General features: G+C 42.7%; 1 protein-coding gene across 2 annotated transcripts in view; it reads left to right on the forward strand.

Moving 5' to 3' along the window:
• The window catches only part of KNG1 (kininogen 1), a 75,858-nt gene that overhangs the window by 16,583 nt on the left and 40,910 nt on the right, over window positions 1-18,365 (forward strand). For both annotated transcript variants that reach the window (XM_038752675.1, XM_038752683.1), the window contains exons 4-5: window positions 5,380-5,552; window positions 10,551-10,658. In XM_038752675.1, coding sequence (XP_038608603.1) covers window positions 5,380-5,552; window positions 10,551-10,658 — 281 coding nt within the window. The remainder of the gene's footprint in view (window positions 1-5,379; window positions 5,553-10,550; window positions 10,659-18,365) is intronic.

Consider the following 18,365-nt stretch of genomic DNA (forward strand, 5'->3'; position numbering starts at 1 on the left):
CTGGGAGAAAAGGAGATGAGGGCTTAGGGAAGGCCTCTTGGAGGAGATGTGCCTTCAAGAAGGCTCTGAAGATGAGGAGAGTAATGATCTGTCAGATATGAGGAGGGAGGGCACTCCAGGCCAGAGGGAGGATGTGGTCAAGGAGCTGGCGGCGAGATCAAGGTACAGTGTGAAGGTTAGTATTAGAGGAACAAAGGATTGCAATAGGAGAGTAGCAAGGTGAGGTAGGAGGAGGCAAGGGGATTGAGTGCTTTAAAGCCAGTGAGGAGGAGTTTTTGTCTGATGCAGAAGTGGATAGGCAACCACTGGAGTTTCTTGAGGGGTGGGGAAACATATCTGAATGTCTCTGTAGAAAAATGATCCAGGCATCCGAGTGAAGTACGGATTGGAGTGGGGAGAGACAGGAGGCTGGGTGGTCAGCAAGAAGGATGATATGGTAATCAAGGGGGGAAGGATAAGTGATTTTATTAGCATGGTAGCAGTTTGAATAGAGAGGAAAGGGCAGGTTTTAGTGATGTTGTGAAGGTGGGATCGACAGGATTCAGTAACGGATTGAATATGTGAGTTGAATGAGAGAAAAGAGTCAAGGATAACGCCAAGGTTAAGGGTTTGTGAGACAGGAAGGATGGTGGTGCCATCTATCATGATGGAAAAGCCCAGTGGAAGACAGAGTTTGGGAGGAAAGATAAGGAGTTCTCTTTGTACAGGAGGGCATCTAAATAGAGATGTCTTAAAGGCAGGAGGAAATGCAAGACTGCAGAGAGGGAGAGAGATAATAATAATAATAATAGCACTTATTAAGCACTTACTGTGTGCAAAGCACTGTTCTAAGCACTGGGGAGGTTACAAGGTGATCAAGTTGTCCCACAGGGGGCTCACAGTCTTAATACCCATTTTACAGATGAGATAACTGAAGCACAGAGAAGTGAAGTGACTTGCCCAAAGTCACACAGCTGGCAAGTGGCAGAGCCGGGATTTGAACCCATGACCTCTGACTCCAAAGCCCGTACTCTTTCCACTGAGCCACGCTGCTTCTCTAAGAGAGATCAGGGCTGGAGATGTCAATTTAGTTGTCATCTGCATAGAAGATGTAATTGAAGCCACGGGAGCGAATGATTTCTCCAAGGGAGTGGGCGTAGTTGGAGAATAGAAAGGGACCCAGAACCTTGAGGAACTCCCTCAGTTAGGGGAGGCAGAGGAGGAGCCCATGAAGGAGACTGAGGATGAGCAGCCAGAGAGATGAGAAGAACCAGGAGAGGACAGGGTCAGTGAAGCCAAGGTTAGATAATGTTTCCAGGAGAAGAGGGTGGTTGACAGTGTCAAAGGCAGCTGAGAGGTCGAGGAGGATTAGGATAGAGTAGAGGCCGTTGAATTTGGCAAGAAGGAGATCGTTGGTGACCTTTGAGAGGGCAGTTTCTATGGAGTGAAGAGGATGAAAGGCAAATTAGAGGGGGTCAGGTAGAAAATCGATGGAAAGGAATTTGAGACAGAGGCTGTAGACAACTCACTCAAGGAGTTTGGAGAGAAATGGTAGGTGGGAGATGGGGCAAAAACTGTAGGGACCCAGGAGTCAAGGAAGGGTGTCTCTTATTGTATTTTTATCTCATCCTAATCCCCACCCCTTCACTCTATTGCTCCTTCCAATTATTGCCCTATCTCTCTGTCTAACCATTCCTGCTCAAACTACTAGAACAGATTGTTGACAACCAGGCCTCCACTTCCTTTCCTCCAACTCTCTCCTTGATCCTCCACATCTGGCTTTGTTCCCCCTTCATTCCACTGAAGCTGCTCTCTCCAAGATCACCAATGACCTCCTCCCCGCCAAACATAACAGACTCAACTCTGCCATAATTCTTCTTGAACTCTCTGCAGACTTTGACATTGTGGGCCAGCACCTTCTCCTAGAAAGAATAATAATGATAATAATGATGGCATTTATTAAGTGCTTACTATGTGCAAAGCACTGTTCTAAGTGCTGTGGAGGTTACAAAGTGATCCAGTTGTCCCATGGGGGGCTCACAGTCTTAATCCCCATTTTACAGATGAGGAGACTGAGGCCCAGAGAAGTGAAGTGACTTGCCCAAAGTCACACAGCTGACAATTGTCGGAGCCGGGATTTGAGCCCATGACCTCTGACTCCAAAGCCCACTCTCTTTCCACTGAGCCACGCTGCTTCTCATAAGAATATCATAAGAATATCTAACGTGGGTTTCATTCATTTGTATTTATTGAGCACTTACCGCGTGAAAAACACTGTACTAAACACTTGGGAGAGTACAATACAACAACAAACAGACACACGCCCTGCCCACAACGAGCTTCAATGACACAATCCTCTCCTGGTTCTCCTCCTACCTCTCTTCTTTGTCTTATTCACTAGCTCTTCCTCAGCCTTCCACTCCTTGACAGTGGGGTCCCTCAAAGCTCAGTTCTGGGTTCCTTTCTAGTCTCAATCTATATTCCTTTAGGGAGCTTAACTGCTTGATTGACTGATAGATTGATCGATTGATTGTTTCAACTACCACCTCTTACTACCACCTCTTCCAAATCTACTTCATTGGTCCCAGCCTCTCTCGACCTCTGCGCAGATTGGCAACTCCTCCTGCTTCCAGGACATCTCTAAATGGATGTCCTGAGGATGCCTCTGCTCTTGACGGGTCTATAACCATACTCCTCATCTTTCCTCCAAATTTTCTCTTCCTAATCAATTTCCCACCCCTGTCATCATCCTCCCGGTCTCTCAAGCCCGCAACCTGGGTATTTTCCTTGATTCCTCTCTCTGTTTCAATAGCCACATTCAGTCGCTCACCATATCCTGTCAGTTCTTTCTTCACATTTCCAAAATCCACCCTTATCTCTCTGTCCAAACATCCAGGCACTTGTCGTATCCCGACTCAATAACTGTCTAAGCCCCTCACAGACATCCCTGCCTCCAGTTTTCTCTCCAGACCACTCTACGCTCTACTGCCCAGATCACTTTTCTATAGCATCACGCTGTGTATGACACTGCCCTCCTCAAAAACTTTCAAAGGTTGCCCACTCCTTTCCACATCAAAGAGAAACTCCTGAGCACCTGCTTTAAGGCTCTTCATAATAATAATGATAATTCTGGTATTTGTTAAGCGCTTTGTGGTGGGCATTGTACTAAGAACTAGGGTGGATACAAGCGAATCGGGTTGGACACAGTCCCTGTCCCACTTGGAACTCACAGTCTCAATCCCCATTTTACAGATGAGGTAACTGAGGCACAGAGAAGTGAAGTGACTTGCCCAAGGTCACACAGCAGACTAGTGATGGAGCAGGGATTAGAACGCACTTCATAAATTCAGTTCCCTCTATTTGTCCCCATTTCTCTCCCACCACACACCAGCTCGTATGCTTCATTTATCTCATCAGCCTACTTACTCGTTTATTCATTCAATTGTGTTTACTGAGTGCTTACTGTGTGCAGAGCACTGTACTAAGCACTTGAGAGTGTGCAGTATAATAATAAACAGACACATTCCCCACCCACAACAAACTTACAGTCTGGAGATACAAGTTAATCAGATTGGACTCAGTCCCTATCTCACATTCATTCACTCAGTCATAATTATTGAGCACTTACTGTATGCAGAGCACTGTACTAAGTGCTTACACTCTTAATCCCCATTTTACAGATGAGATAACTGAGGCACAGAGAAGTGAAGTGACTTGCCCAAGGTCATACTGCAGACAAGTGGCGGAGCCTGAATTAGAACCCAGGTCCTTCTGACTCCCAATCCCGTGCTCTAGCCACTAAACCACGCATTGTGCCTTGTTCTAATCCCTCTTGCTGCTGATCTCTTCCTCACACCTCCCCTCTGCCCGGAACTGCCTCCCTTTTCATATCTGGCAGATCATTAATAATAATAATAAGAAGAAGAATGGTATTTGCTAAGCGCTTACTATATGCTGGGCATTGTACTAAGTGCTGAGGTGGATACAAGCAAGTCAGGTTGGACACAGTCCCTGTCCCCCAAGGGGCTCACAGTCTCAATCCCCATGTACAGATGAGGTAACTGAGGCCCAGAGAAGTAAAGTGAGTTGCCCAAGGTCACACAGCAGACAATAATAATAATAATAATGGCATTTATTAAGTGCTTACTATGTGCAGAGCCCTGTTCTAAGCACTGGGGAGGATACAAGGTGATCAGGTTGTCCCACGGGGGCCTCACAGTCTTAACCCCCATTTTACAGATGAGGGAACTGAGGCCCAGAGAAGTGAAGTGACTTGCCCAAAGTCACACAGCTGACTGTTGGCGGAGCCGGGATTTGAACCCATGACCTCTGACTCCAAAGCCCGGGCTCTTTCCACTGAGCCACACTGCTTCTCTAATGGAGCTGGGATTAGACCCGTGACCTTCTGACTCCGAAGCCTATCCACCATGCCAAGCTGTTTCTACTCTCATTACTTATCATTACTTTCCCCATTTTTAGTACCCACTAAAATCATATCTCCTCCTCTGAATAATTTCTTTTATTTATTCTTATTTCTTTTAATTATTTAATAATTTCTGAATTATTTTCTGAATAATCTCTCATCTCTCCACCCTATCTCCTGCTCTACTAAGTCACCTATGCACTTAAACCCAAACCTCCTAAATACTCATCTTACTTTCCTCCCCCAACAACACCTAAATACCTTCCTTTAACCTTCGTTGCTTTCCCTTACCTGTGATTTATTTTTGTGTTTGTGTCCCCCACTAGCTTGTAAGCTTCTTGAGGGCAGGGATCATGTCTGTTATATTGTTGTATTGTACTCACCCCGGCTCTACCTCATGTCTGCTGTGTGACCTTGGGCTAGTCACTTCACTTCTCTGTGCCTCAGTTACCTCATCTGTAAATTGGGGATTGAGACTGTGAGCCCCACATGGGACAGGGACTGTGTCCAACCCCAGTGCTTAGTACACTGCCCGGTACATAGTTAGTTCTTAACAAATACCACAATTATTATTACAGTTCTCTGTATATATATGTTGCCAACTTGTACTTCCCAAGCGCTTAGTACAGTGCTCTGCACACAGTAAGCGCTCAATAAACACGATTGGTTGATTCTCTGCACAGAATGAACACTCAATAAATAGTGCCTATTGAATGATTTTGATGCATAGCATCATTCTAAGAAATGGCAATAAAAGCCGCTAATTATCCCAGAGTTATCCTCTACACAAAAAAATCCATACCCTAGAATGGGACTAAGGTACTATTTCTTTCATTCCTAAATTTTCTAACCAAATAGTGGGATTTTCATGGCAGCAGTGTGGGCTTTACATGGCTCCTACTTCATTCTTTCAGGACTGAGTCTGTTTTTATTCAACTTGTCTAAGTCACATCCGTTTGTCCGACTGTCCCTTTCAGCTGAAGGCCCAGTGATTAAATCGCATTACGAATGCTTTGGATGTCTACATCCTATCTCCCCTGCCAGCACAGACTTAATTCCAATCTTGAAACACGCCCTTCAGTATTTCAACAACAAAAGTGATCATACTTTCCTCTTCCAAGTTAACCAAGTGAAAAAGGCCCAAAGACAGGTTAGTATCAAATATTTTTCTTCATTTCACATAAAAAAATTAATTGTCTAAGTTTTCTTTATATACGTGAGATTTTCACATTAAAGGGAAAGCGTTATTGGAGGCAGAGGTATTCTCTAGGTGACGGAGAATTGCTGGGGCCTGCCTAACGTATGGCTCTTGGAGGACTGAGCAACTGATTCATTTGCCTCACAAACCAGCCCACCCAGAAATTTCAGTTCCCCAAAATGCTCTTAATTAAAACTGCTTTTTGCCCTATTTCTGTGCCGCTGATTATCCTGTAAACAGACAAGGATAATTAGTGATGAACTTTTGAATTCTCTGGCATCTTCTGTTTCTGATTCTCATAGTCAGTCTGTCAATCGATGGTATTTATGGAGCACTTAATGTGTGCAGAGCACTATACTAAGCACTAAGGAGAGTACACTACAACTGAGTTGGTAAACACGTTGTCTGCCCACAACGAGCTTACAGTCTAGAGGACTGTACAGTTGGTTTTTCCACATGGTGCATTTTTACTGTGCATTTTAGCTGGAATGTTGTTAGGGAATTAGGGAAGGCTTGTCTGACAGAGTGAGCCTGCTTGCACGCAGTACACACCAGAGATGGTTTGGTAAGAATGCATCGTCTGGATTATAGAAAAAAGAGGTATACGTATTATCGTCTCTGCAGGACAAAAGACCTCCATTCCCCTTATCTTCCCACTTTTGCCCAGCGGCAGCATTTAGGATTTAGAATTTATAAAAAAGTTTAGAAGAAGACAATGGTAAGCCACTTGCATATTTTTACCAAGAAAACTCTATGGATATATATACCAGAACAACTATAGATGTAGTGAAGATAGGGCCTTCTGGCGAAAATATATCCCTAGCGTCGCTATGAATCAGAAATGACTCGGTGTTTGACAACAACATGGGGCTCACAGTCTAAGTAGGAGGGAGAATGGGTGTTGAGTCCCCATTTGGCAGATGGGGAAACTGAGGTCTAGAGAAATTAAGTGACTTGCTTAAGGTCACACAACAGACGAGTGGCAGAGCTGGGATTAGAACCCAGGTCCTCCCACCCCCAGGCCTGTGCTCTTTCCACAAGGCCACACCACTTTCCAAGCACTTATATATTCACCCCATCCCAAATCACAGCACTTTATATACCTACCTTAAATTCAGTTGCCTCTCCCAATCTACTAGCTCAGCTGTATTCTCCCAAACCCTTAGTGCAGTGTTATGCACACAGTAAACACTCAATAAACTATTTACTATTCTATTTATTTTGTTAAAAATGTGTATCTAGCTTTATTTGTATTTATTCTGATGACCTGACACCTGTCCACATGTTTTGTTTTGTTGTCTGTCTCCCCATTCTAGAGTGTGAGCCCATTGTTGGGTAGGAACCATCTCTATACGTTGCCAACTTGTACTTACCAAGCGCTTAGTACAGTGCTCCGCACACAGTAAGTGCTCAGTAAGTATGATTGAATGAATTAATGAATAAATACTGTCGCTTGATTGATAGTTGTGTTATGTCCACACACACATTAGTGTTAATAATCAATCAATCAATCAATCAATCATATTTATTGAGCACTTACTGTGTGCAGAGCACTGTACTAAGCGCTTGGGAAGTACAAGCTGGCAACATATAGAGACAGTCCCTACTTGTTAAGCGCTTACTATGTGTCAAGCACTGATCTGAGCACTGTAGCAAATTCAAGTTAATCAAGTTGGTCACGGTCCCTGTCCCACATAGGGCTCACAGTTTAAATCCCCATTTCACAGACAAGGTAACTGAAGCAGAGAGAAGTGAAGTGACTTGCCCAAGGTCTAGCTCACCTCCTCCAGGAGGCCTTCCCAGACTGAGTCCCCTCCTTCCTTTCCCCCTCCTCCCCCCATCCCCCCGCCTTACCTCCTTCCCCTCCCCACAGCACCTGTATATATGTTTGTACAGATTTATTACTCTATTTTACTTGTACATATTTACTATTCTATTTATTTTATTTTGTTAATATGTTTTGTTTTGTTGTCTGTCTCCCCCTTCTAGACTGTGAGCCCACTCTTGGGTAGGGACCGTCTCTATATGTGGCCAACTTGTACTTCCCAAGCGCTTAGTACAGTGCTCTGCACACAGTAAGCACTCAATAAATATGAATGAATGAATGAATGAATGAATGAATGAATGAATGAATAGCAGACAGGTGGTGGAGCTGGGATTAGAACCCAGGAAGCAGCTTGGCTCAGTGAAGCAGCGTGGCTCAGTGGAAAGAGCACGGGCTTGGGAGCCAGAGGTCCTGGGTTCTAATTCCGACTCTGCCACTTGCCAGCTGTGTGACTTTGGACAAGTCACTTAACTTCTCTGTGCCTCAGTTACCTCATCTATAAAATGGGGATTAAGACTGTCCCACTTGGGACAACCTGATCACCTTGTATCCACCCCTCGCAGCACTTAGAACAGTGCTTGGCAAAGAGTAAGCACTTAACAAATGCCGTCATCATCATCATCATGACCTTCTGAATCCCAGGTCCCTGCTCTATTTACTATGTCAAGCTGCTGCAGTATTTCATTTTACCCTGTTTGGGTAAAAACTCAGTTAAAATCTCAGTGTTGTGCCCAAAATAAGTGCTTAAATACCAATACTACTAAGTGCCAACTTTTCGCTTTAAGCGCAGAGGCACAAAGAAAGCATATCCTTATATGCGGCTGCCTTTCCTACCTGTAATTTATTTTTTATTATTTATTTATTTATTTATTTATTTATTTATTTATTATTTTATTATTTTATTATTTTAATCACTCTCTCTCCCCTTAGACTCAAAGCTTCCTGAGGGCAGGGATTATGTCTACTTAATTGTACTCTCCTAGGTACTTCTGACCATGCTCTGCATAGAGTGAGCACTTAGTAAATGACAGGCGATCAATCCAGTCATATTCATTGAGTGCTTACTAGGTACAGAGTACTGTACTAAGCGCTTGGAAGAATGTAATAATGATGATATTTGTTAAGCACTTACTATGTGCAAAGCACTGTTCTAAGTGCTGGGGAGGTTACCAGCTGATCAGGTTGTCCCCCGGGGGGTTCACAGTCTTCATCCCCATTTTACAGATAAGGAACTGAGGCACAGAGAAGTGAAATGACTTGCCCAAAGTCACACAGCTGACAATTGGTAGAGCTGGGATTAGAATCCATGACCTCTGACTCCAAAACCCGGGCTCTTTCCACTGAGCCACGCTGCTTCTCCGCTCTTTCATTTGACATATATGGTTAAAAATAAAATAAACCTCTGTCAAAATTTGTGTTGGCTCCTATCTTCATTACTGCCCTTCTCTGTTATATTAAATTGTAAAAGCAATGACCATTTTGTGCTGGAATAACAGTAGTAAAAATAATTGTGGTATTTGTTAAATGTTTACTATGTGCCAGGCCCCATAGTACTAAGCACAGGGGCAATTACAAGCAATTCAGGTTGGACACAGTCCTTGTCCCAAGTGGGGCTTACAGTCTTAATCCCCATCTTTCAGTTGAGGTAACTGAGGCCCAGAGAAGCTAAGTAACTTGCCCAAGACCACTCAGCAGACAAGAGGAGGAGCCGGGATTAAAACCCAGGTCCTTCTGATTCCCAGGCCTGTGCTCTATCCATTCCTATCTACTTTTTATGGTGTTTATTAATAATAAGTGTGCTATTTGTTAAGTGCTGTGTGCCAGACACTGTTCTAAGTGTTGAGGTAGATAAAAGGTAATTGGGTTGCTTACAGTCCCTGTCCCACATGGGGCTCACAGTCTTAATCCCCATTTTGCAGATTAGGTAATTGAAGCACAGAGAAGTGAAGCAACTTGCCCAAGGCCACACAGAAGACAAGTGGCGGAGCTGGGATTAGAACCCAGGTCCTTTGACTCCTAAATCTGTACAATCCACTAGATGATGCTGCTTCTCTTGTATCTACCCCAGCACTTAACCAGAATGACTCAATCGAGCCAGAAGACAAAGTGGGAATTCATTCATTCATTCAATTGTACTTATGGAACACTTGATGTGTGCAAAGCACTGTACTAACTGCTTAGCCCTGTACTAAGTGAATGACACAATTAGTCCCTCCTGAGACACCGCATTGTCGAGAACCTAAAATGAGATCAGTGCTTTTTGTTGTATAACAAAAGCGCTGCAAATAAGAGCCCCGGGGTTGTTTAAGAATCCAAATTTGTTGAAACTAAACTGTGAGCTTCTCCCTAGCTCCTCCCTCTGTTATACGGTACTCTTCCAAGCGCTTAGTATAGTGTTCTGCACACAGTGCGTGCTCAATAAGTACCACAATTGTCAATTCCTGGACTGCAGGGATCATGTGTACTGGACTCTACTGTACATTACCTAGCCCTTTATACAGCTCTCTTCCTCCCTTCAAAGCCCTACTGAGAGCTCACCTCCTCCAAGAGGCCTTCCCAGACTGAGCCCCCTTTTTCCTCTCCTCCTCCCCACCCACCCCCACCCTACCTCCTTCCCCTCCCCACAGGACCTGTATATATGTTTGCACAGATTTATTACTCTATTTATTTTACTTGCACATATTTATTATTCTATTCATTTTGTTAATGATGTGCATTTAGCTTTAATTCTATTTGTTCTGATGACTTGACACTTGTCCACACGTTCTGTTTTGTTGTCTGTCTCCCCCTTCTAGACTGTGAGCCCATTATTGGGTAGGGACCATCTCTATATGTTACCAACTTAGTACAGTGCTCTGCACACTGTAAGCTAATACTATACTGTATACTAATATGTTAATATGTTTTGTTTTGTTGTCTGTCTTCCCCTTCTAGACTGAGAGCCCGTTGTTGGGTAGGGACCGTCTCTATATGTTGCCAACTTGCACTTCCCAAGGCTTAGTACAGTGCTCTGCACACAGTAAGCACTCAATAAATACGATTGAATGAATGAATGAATGCACCATAAGCATTCGATTGAATGATTGAAGCTACTTATGAATTAACGAGTAATGAAATTATTTCAGGTGGTGGCTGGATGGAACTTTAATGTTCACTACACGGTTATACAAACTAATTGTTCCAAGAAGGAGTACAGAGAGATGCTTCCAGAGTGCAAACCCTTGGCTGGTGGTGTAAGTATTCAACCTAAATGTCATCAACACTCTTTTCCATGTATTGCGTATGAGACAAAATAGATCAAACATGCCCTTAAAAACATTCATTTATTTATTCAATTGTATTTACTGAGTGCTTATTGTGTGCAGAGCACTGTACTAAGCACTTGGAAAGTACAATTCAGCAATAAAGAGAGACATTCGCTGCCCACACCAGGCTTACAGCCTAGAAGGGGGGAGACAGACATCAAAACAAGTAAACAGGCATCAATATCAATACATAGAATTATAGATATATACATATATACGTAAGGGCTGTGGTGCAGGGATGGGGGGAGAGAAAAGGGAGTGAGTCGAGGCAATGCGGAAGGGACGGGGAGCTGAGGAAAAGGTGGGCTTAATCTGGGAAGGTCTCTTGGAGGAAGTGAACCATCAGTAGGGCTTTGAAGGGGGGAAGACTGATTGTCTGGTGGATTTGAGGAGGGAGGGCATTCCAGGCCAGAGGTAAGACTTGGGCCAGGGGTCGACGGCGGGACAGGCAAGAACAGGCAGAGTGAGAAGGTTAGCACCAGAGGGGGATGTAGAAGGAGAGAAGGGAGGTGAGGTAAGAAGGTCGTTGCTCTGGATGTGCAAACGCTAAAGCAGACAACTCTGGTCAAGTCGAGTTAAGACTTGACCTTGAGCTTACTAACTAGCATAGGAGCAAAAAATCACTTGTTTTCACCTTCAAAGCTGAATGAATATCTGTTTTATCAAATTCATCTGGGAGATAGCCTTGCTCCCTCTCTAAAAATCCCATCGTTTTCCCTCTCTATCGTTAACTTTCACTGTGGCAAACTATTTTGGGCTTCTTGTCCAGGAACGTCTTCAAATCCCTCTTGAACCTGTTCATACTTTCAGCCTGCATCACTTGACTTGGTAATGAATTGCATGCTGCATGAAGAAGGGTTGGCTTTTGTTTCTTAGGCTACGTCACCAGCAAGCCTCAGTGGGTGACCCTCCGCTCCATCTATTACAGATGATAAAGATTATTTATGCCTGAGGCTGCTGAACCATATTAGAGAAGCAGCGTGGCTCAGTGAAAAGAGCTCGGGCTTTGGAGTCAGAGGTCATGGGTTCAAATCCTGACTCCACCACATGTCTGCTGTGTGACCTTGGGCAAGTCACTTAAGTTCTCTGAGCCTCAGTTCCCTCACCTGTAAAATGGGGATTAAGACTGTGAGCCCCACATGGGACAACCTTATCACCTTGTATCCCCCCAGCGCTCAGAACAGTGCTTTGCACATAGTAAGCGCTTAACAAATGCCATCATCATTATTATCATTATTATTATTATTATTACAGGGATCGTGTGGGATTTCATGAGTGATTTAGGAAGGCAGGAGAGTTTAGAAAAGTAGTCCAAACTATCACAACTACTACACTTACACCTAGAGAATCAGCATGGTCTAAAGGAGAGAGCTTGGCCCTGGGGGTCAGAGCTTATGGGTTCCAATCCGGCTCGGCCACACGTCTGCTGCGTGACCATGGGCAAGTCACATCACTACTCTGTGCCTAAGTTACCTCATCCGTAAAATGGGGATACGAATGTGAGCCCCCGTGGGACAGGGACTGTGTCCAATCTGATTACCTCGTATCTATCTCAGCGCTTAGAACAGTGCTTGGCATATGGTAAGTGCTTAATAAATACTATTATTATCACTACTTATTGTTAGTTGCTTTGGATGATGATGAGTTGCTGCTGCTGCTGCTGCTGCTGCTGATAATGGTATTTGTTAAAGCTATATATATATGCCAAGCACTGTAATAAGCACGGTAGATACAAGAGAATTGGGTTGGACACAGTCCCTGTCTCACATGGGGCTCACGCTCTTATCCCCATTTTACAGATGAGGGAACTGAGACACAGAAAGGTTAAGTGACTTGCCCAAGGTCACACAGTAGACATGTAGCAGAGCCGGAAAAAGAAACCAGGTCCTTTTGACTTCCAGGCCTGTGCTCTTTCCACTAAGCCACGCTGTTTCTAAAATGAAGACTAATGTTACTTTTTCTCTTACCTGCCTCCCAGCAGTATCAGAAAGGTAAGCCAAATACAGTGCACTCTAGATTATTCATTCAATCGTATTTATTGAGCGCTTACTGTGGGCCGAGCACTGTACTAAGCGCTTGGGGAGTACTGCAGCCTAACCTGTGGCTCAAGTGAAGTAGAGAAGTGCCAAGGAGGAATCATTGAACATGCTGTTTGGTACAAAGGATAGTGCTTCCCCAACTGGGGTGAGCTCTCAAGTTGAAAGGTTTTGACCTTCGTAGGGCAGGTGGTAAGTTCTTTGGCTCGTGTACAACATGACATCCACAGCTAGGGTAAGCCACTATGCCCAAAAGCCTTCCAAACTTCCCCGCAAGAGTGAGAACCTTCCGTTCGTTCAATTCAATCACATTTATTGAGCACTTACTATGTGCAGAACACCGCACTAAGTGCTTGGGAGAGTACAATATAACAATAATCAGACACATTCCCTGCCCACATCGAGCTTACGGTCTAGATAAATGTACATAAAATATACAATAAAATATTTTATTTATAAATATTATATTATAACATATAAATATAAATATAATTTATTTTATATAAATATATTTGTATATATAACATATATAATATAATATATTATACAATATATTATTATATTTTATATAAATATATTTTATATAAATATAATTTATAAATATAAATATTTTATAAAATAAAAACCGCCGAGCCTAGGCTTGCCATCAAGCAGTGAGCAGGGCCTTGTTCCCGAGCCAGAGACCTTTCGATCTCTGGAGGAAAATCAGAGCGGGAAATGAGGCTCAACACCCCAAGCTCTGAACCCTGGGCTCAATGCTGCCAGCTTGTTGAAAGCCAGAAATTTCTGGCTTGGGCACGTCAGCTGTGTGGGCAAGATACCTGAGCCGTACTGTGGGAAAAGGATAGTTTCATGCAGGAGTTTTAGGGCATTTGTTAAGCACTTACTGTGTCCCAGGCACTGTAATAATTACAGTAATTGTTAAGCGCTTACTATGAGCCACGCACTGTACTAAGTGTTGGATTAGACAGGAGATAATCAGTTCCCACATGGGGCGCAAAATCTAAGCAGGAGGGAGAACAAGTATTGAATTCCCATTCTGCAGATGAGGGAACTGAGGCACAGAGAAGTGAAGTGACTTGTCTAAGGTCACACAGCAGACAAGTGGCAGAGCCGGGACTAGAACTCAGGTCCTTCTTACTCCTGGGCCTCTGCCTTATCCTCCGGGCCACACTGCACTGGGGTAGATATGAGTTAATCGGGTTGGATGCAGTCCATGTCTCACTTGGGGCTCATAGTCTTAATCCCCAGTTCACAGATAAGGTAACTGAGGCACTGATAAATTTAATACACCACACGGAAAAACCACACCTGGTTAACTGAGAGCAAACTGCAGTAGCATGTTGGCAGAGCTCTGAACATATATACCTGTATATATGTATATATATTTGTACATATTTATTACTCTATTTATTTATTTATCTTACTTGTACATATCTATTCTATTTATTTTATTTTGTTAGTATGTTTGGTTTTATTCTCTGTCTTCCCCTTCTAAACCGTGAGCCCGCTGTTGGGTAGGGACTGTCTCTATGCGTTGCCGACTTGTACTTCCCAAGCGCTTAGTACAGTGCTCTGCACACAGTAAGGGCTCAATAAATATGATTGATTGATTGATTGATTGAATGGCTCAGAAAAAGAAAAAGGCATTTCTAACATATAGGGCAGGAACATCTTTATGTTATTAATGGCATTAGTCATGTGATTAAGGATCATGATCTTCTAGATCATGATAATGATCATGATAATGATCTTCTAGACTGTGAGCCCACCTTCTAGACTGTGAGCCCACTGTTGGGTAGGGACCGTCTCTAGATGTTGCCAACTTGTACTTCCCAAGCGCTTAGTACAGTGCTCTGCACACAGTAAGCGCTCAATAAATACGATTGAATGAATGAATGAATATGATGAAATGCACTCAGATCAATCAATCAATTGTTATTTATTCATTCAATCATATTTATTATGCACGTACTGTGTACACAGCACTGTACTAAGTGCTTATTAAGTATTTACTGTATGCAGAGCACTGTACTAAGCCTTTGGTAGAATAAAATATAAGAATACAACAGACACATTCCCTGCCCACAGTGATCAGTTGTGTACTTTGTATGGTTTCACTGACTTTTTTAGATAGAATACAACATGGCCTAGAGGAAAGAGAACAGGCCTTGGACTCAGAGGACCTGAGTTCTAATTCTGTTTTTGCCAATTGCTTGCTGGGTGACCTTGGGCAGGTCACTTAACTTCTCCTTGCCTCAGCTTCCTCAACTGTTAAATGGGGATTCCATACCTGTTCTCCCTCCTACTTTGTAAAGTCCAAGTGGGACAGGGACTGTGCTTGACCTAATTAACTTGTGCCTATGTGTTTGACCCATAGTAAGTGCTTAACAAATACCATTTTAAAAAACAGAGTTAAGAAATTAGAAATTTTCTCTAATAACGCAAGCCTATTTGAATACAGTGCTCTGTGGTTGTGGAAGAAATCTTTTTGGCTTGCGCATAAGTGCTTAGCGTCAGTAAGCACTGCTTAATGCAGGATTTTTCAGGACCAACAACCCTTCCTTTATAGTAAGACTGGAGCATTTGAGTTACTTCAGATTGGAGAGCATCTGAAGAGATGGACAGCCCCAGTTTTTAGAGCTAATTTTCTCTTCCCTATAAAACTGCAACATGGTGCTACCTTCCAAATCAATCTCCAAAGGCAGAATAGATTTGTTGAAAGAGGAAGAAACAACAGCAACCTGTGAGTAGTTTAAAATAGTATAATAATAATAATTGTATTTGTTAAGTGCTTACTACAGTGCTCTGCACACAGTAAGCGCTCAATAAATATGATTGAATGAATAAATGCCAAGCACTGTTCTAATCGCTGGGGTAGATAAAAGGTAATCAGGTTGGACACAATCCATGTCCCTCATGGGGTTCACAATCTTGATCCCCATTTTACAGATAAGGTAACTGAAGCACAGAGAAATTAAGTGACTTGCCCAAAGTCACACAGCAGACATGTGGCAGAGCTGGGATTAGAACCCACAACCTCTGATTCCCAAGCCTGTGCTCTTTCAACTAGGCCACGCTGCTTTTACAAAATATTATCAAACATGATAAAACACATATTTACAAGTTGATCCTGACTAAAGACGCTACTAATAAAATAAGGATTTTAAAAGTAAAATACCTTAGCCGGTTTGGGATAGATTTGAAGAGCTCATCCAAATATGGAGCTCAGGTGATCTTGGTGTGTTGTGATTTTTCTGGAAGTCCGACGGAAAAATAAATGCAAGCTTCATGGCCAAGTGAAATAGTAAGCATGGCCTAGTGGAAAGAGGATGGGCCTGGGAGTTAGAGGACCAGGTTCTAATTCTGGCTCCACCACGTATTTGCTATGTGACCTTGGTCAAGTCACTTAACTTCTCTGTGCCTCAGTTCCTTCATCTGCAAAATGGGGATTTAATGCTTCTTCTCCCTCCTACTTAGACTGTGAGCCCCGTGTGAGACCTGATTAACTTAGGTCTACCCCAGTGCTTAATATACCTCTATATATGTATATATGTTCATACATATTTATTACTCTATTTATTTATTTATTTATTTTACTTGTACATATCTATTCTATTTATTTTATTTTGTTAGTATGTTTGGTTTTGTTCTCTGTCTCCCCCTTCTAGACTGTAAGCCCACTGTTGGGTAGGGACTGTCTCTATATGTTGCCAACTTGTACTTCTCAAGTGCTTAGTACAGTGCTCTGCACACAGTAAGCGCTCAATAAATACGATTGATTGATTGATTAATTGATTAATACAGTGCCTGGCACATAGTAAGTGCTTAACAAATACCACAATCAGTATTATTACTATGAATGTTATTTAATCAAATAGTGGTTGACACTTTTTATTTTTGAGCTTTGAACCATTCTTTTCAAAGCTTCTGTGGATGTGATGAAACGGAGACTCTGTGAGGGCCCAGTGGAAAAGAGCCCGGGCTTTGGAGTCAGAGGTCATGGGTTCAAATTCTGGCTCCGCCAACTGTCAGCTGTGTGACTTTGGGCAAGTCACTTAACTTCTCTGTGCCTCAGTTACCTCATCTGTAAAATGGGGATTAAGACTGTGAGCCCCCCATGGGACAACCTGATCACCTTGTAACCTCACCAGCGCTTAGAACAGTACTTTGCACATAGTAAGCGCTTAATAAATGCCATTATTATTATTATTATTATTAAAATTGGCCAACATCAGGAGAGCAGCCTTTCAAAATTGAAAACATTCACGGGAGGAGGAGTACAGGAAATCTCATAAAGAGTGGCAGATTAGGGGCCAAAGGGAAATTAGTTTGAAGAGCACATCGTGAAAGATATCAAGGATAATAACAAAACATTATTTAATAATAATAATAGTATTTGTTAAGCACTTACTAGGTGCCAAGCACCATTCTAAGTGCTGGGGTAGATACAAGGTAATCAGGTTGGACACAGTCCCTGTTCCACATGGGGCTCACAGTCTTAATCCCCATTTTACAGATGAGGTAACTGAGGACCAGAGAAGTTGAGTGACTTTCCCGAGGTGACAGAGCAGACAAGTGGCAGAGCCGGGATTAGAGCCCAAGTCCTCTAACTTCCAAGCCCATCCTCTTGCCACAAAGCCATGCTGCTTCCCCTGTCAAAGTCCAAAAACCAGATAGTGAATCTGCGGGGTGAGGGATGGGTGGGATCGTGGGCAATCATGAGATTAAAAAATTCACTTAAAATGAAGAGGAAATAATTAGGAGGCTCAGTGATTTCCTTATTTCAGACTCAATATATACCATTGATTTTTATATCATTATTGTTATTATTATTGTATTGTTTAAGCAAATTCCTATGGGTCAAGCACCGTTCTAAGTGCTGCAATAGACACAAGTTAATCAGGTTGGACACAGTCCCTGCCCTGCATGGGACTCATAGTCTAAGAAAATTGAATGACAGACTGATAGAATTCAGGTCTGAGGAAGAGGATAAAATTGTAGTCACCGGATAGGATATTTTAGAACAAATTATTAGAGCAAGATAGTGAGCTAGATATTATTAAGCTGAATTAAGCAAATCACTGGAAAGTGATGGCATCCGCCAAATAGGTTTTTTTAAAGGTATTTTTTAATGCTTACTATGTTCCAGGCACTGTTATAAGTGCTGGGGTAATTATAAGCTAATCAGGTTGGATACAGTCCCTGTTCCACATGGGGCTCACAGTCAATTCCCATTTTCCAGATGAGGTAACTGAGGCACAGAGAAGTTGAGTGACTTACCCAATGTGACAGAAGGGAAGTTGAAGAGAATATGTAACCTAATGTGTAAAACACATAATAATAATCAATAATATTTATTGAGAATATGTTTTATAACCTGAACATAGGATCCACCTCACATAGATCTTTAAAAAATCTACCAGGGTACAAAATTGTCTCTTGTTCACTCTAACTCTGACTCTCTCTCTCTTTCTCTCTCCCTGACTGTCTCTGGCTGTCTCTTTGTCTTATTCTCAGGCTATGTCTCTCTCTTTCTTCCCCCCCCTTCTTCCCTGCCCATCCTCTCTCTACATATTTATATATAATAATGATGATG

The sequence above is a fragment of the Tachyglossus aculeatus genome, chromosome 1, assembly GCF_015852505.1.
Source record: "Tachyglossus aculeatus isolate mTacAcu1 chromosome 1, mTacAcu1.pri, whole genome shotgun sequence".
NCBI classification, from domain to species: domain Eukaryota; kingdom Metazoa; phylum Chordata; class Mammalia; order Monotremata; family Tachyglossidae; genus Tachyglossus; species Tachyglossus aculeatus.